The 1958-nt window shown below is 46.4% G+C and overlaps 1 protein-coding gene across 1 annotated transcript in view; it reads right to left on the bottom strand.

Annotated features, from left to right (window-relative positions):
- Positions 1-543: 543 nt before the first annotated feature.
- The window catches only part of LOC122555392 (calmodulin regulator protein PCP4-like), a 134375-nt gene continuing 132960 nt past the window's right edge, over positions 544-1958 (bottom strand). The window contains exon 3 of the mRNA XM_043701362.1: positions 544-887. Coding sequence (XP_043557297.1) covers positions 754-887 — 134 coding nt within the window. The 3' untranslated portion in view covers positions 544-753. The remainder of the gene's footprint in view (positions 888-1958) is intronic.

The following is a 1958-nucleotide window of genomic DNA, read 5'->3' as shown; positions in this document are numbered from 1 at the left end:
ATGCTGACAATCTCTGACTAGTCCATGCCTGTCTCAACAACAATTTATCCAATCCCTCAGGATTGATTCCAGCAATTTGCCCACCACAGAAGTAAGACCAATTGCCCTATAATTGGGTAGCACTTCTTTTGTACCCTTTTCAAACAACGGAATCACATTGACATTCCTCCAGTCCTCCAGCACCTCACCTGCGTTGGGGAAGATTGGAAAATAATCCTCAGAGCATCTCTTATTTCCTTCTTGATCTCTTTCAACATCCCAGGGAACAATCCATCCAGCCCTGGCAACTTATCCACTTTCAAGCATTCCTACTCCTCTAATGCTTCCTGTATGACATTGCTGATGAGTGTTTCCGCATTAACCTGCATAAATTCACAAGTGAGGTTTGGTCCCTGGTCATGAAGTAGCAAGCTACCCTTTGGAGTGACATTCCAGCAGTGGTCAGCACCTTCAGAAGAGGGAGAAAATTGGCAAGTAAATTTGCTGTGCTACTACTTTCAGATTCTGATTGTAGCTTTGAGAAGGAAGATTACTGGAAATGTGTCAGGTACAATACTGACTTTATTAAGGTATGAATAATAATAGGAACAGGTTACAAGTGAATGGCTAAGGGTAGTATTACATAAGAATTTTCGGGAATTTATTCAATACGCACACACTAACGGTGTTTCCTTTTCTGCATGCACCAATAGAAGACAGCTATGAGTGAGTTGACCTGTTGTGTGCTGTTTTTCTCAGCACCCAACGGAAAGCCTAAGAAGGGTCCTGCTTTTTCTTCTGGAATTTTCTGAACTGACTTTGTATGGCGACAGCAGCCTTCTCTGTCTCAGGGGCATCCAGGTCTATGTCAAATTCCTCGGCATCCTCCTTCGAAGCTCTGGCTGCGTCTACAAAACAAAAAGAGTGTGTGAAACGCAATGTAGAACTGTGGGTGCTTGAAGTCTGAAACCAAAACAAGAAAGGGCCAGAGAAACTCAGAAGGTCTGGCAGATATTGTGGAGAGAAAGTAGAGTTAATGCTTTGGGTCCAGTTAGGAAGAAGGATCACTGCACTCTTAACATTAACTCTGCTTTCTCTTCACCAATGCTGACAGGTCTGCTGAGTTTCCCTAGCAATTTCTGTCTTATTTAAGAAAAGTGTGCGATCACCTTTGGTTGCTTTACATCCATTCTGGCAGCATTCCAACCCAGCACCCTCCTCTCCTCGGGGCATTGATTTTCACTAGGGAGCCCTCCATGATCCTTTGACTGGGATGAGGAGGGATGAAGAGGAGGAAGCAGGGCCAAAGGTCTGAGGGCACTGGTACCTGCTAATGGATTCCTCATTGCACGAGATTGGCAAGATGAACATAGCCAGATGGCCCATTGGTTTCACCCATAGAGTGGTCCAAAAAGGGGAGTGGACGAAATGGGGAATGGTGGAGATTGGGTGAAAGAGTATATGATCAGGAGGGAGGGGACAAAAAATTCAAACAAGGAATTTCTTTGCGGAGAGGCAGAGGGCTTGGTCATTAACAGCCAAGGGAGTGCGAGTGATGGTGAGAATGTCCCCACAGTAATCTGAGACGGTCAGTGATGGGGAAGGGTCGAGTGATAGTGATGGATAGAGGTGAATGGTAGGGATTGGGAGAAGTCTGTGATTGGCAGAGGAGGGAAAGGATGATTGGAAGGGGGAGAGGGTGGTGATAGAGGTTTGGAGAAAGAAGGGCAGTACTGGGGTGGAACAAGGCAAGAACAGCGATGGAAAGGGGAATAGTGATAGAGAAGGGAACAATATAGGAAAGGGGAACAATGAGGGAAAGGGAAACAGTGAGAGAAGGACGAACAGTGATGGACAGGAATACAATGATGGAGAGGGAGGCAGTGCTGGAGAGGGAGACAGTGGTGGGAGGAAGTCAGTGATGGAGAGTGAGGCAGTGCTGGAGAGGGTGACAGTGATGGAGAGGGAGACAGTGGTGG

Source organism: Chiloscyllium plagiosum, chromosome 12 (genome assembly GCF_004010195.1).
Source record: "Chiloscyllium plagiosum isolate BGI_BamShark_2017 chromosome 12, ASM401019v2, whole genome shotgun sequence".
NCBI classification, from domain to species: Eukaryota; Metazoa; Chordata; class Chondrichthyes; order Orectolobiformes; family Hemiscylliidae; genus Chiloscyllium; species Chiloscyllium plagiosum.
This window is presented reverse-complemented; position numbering and strand designations above follow the sequence as displayed.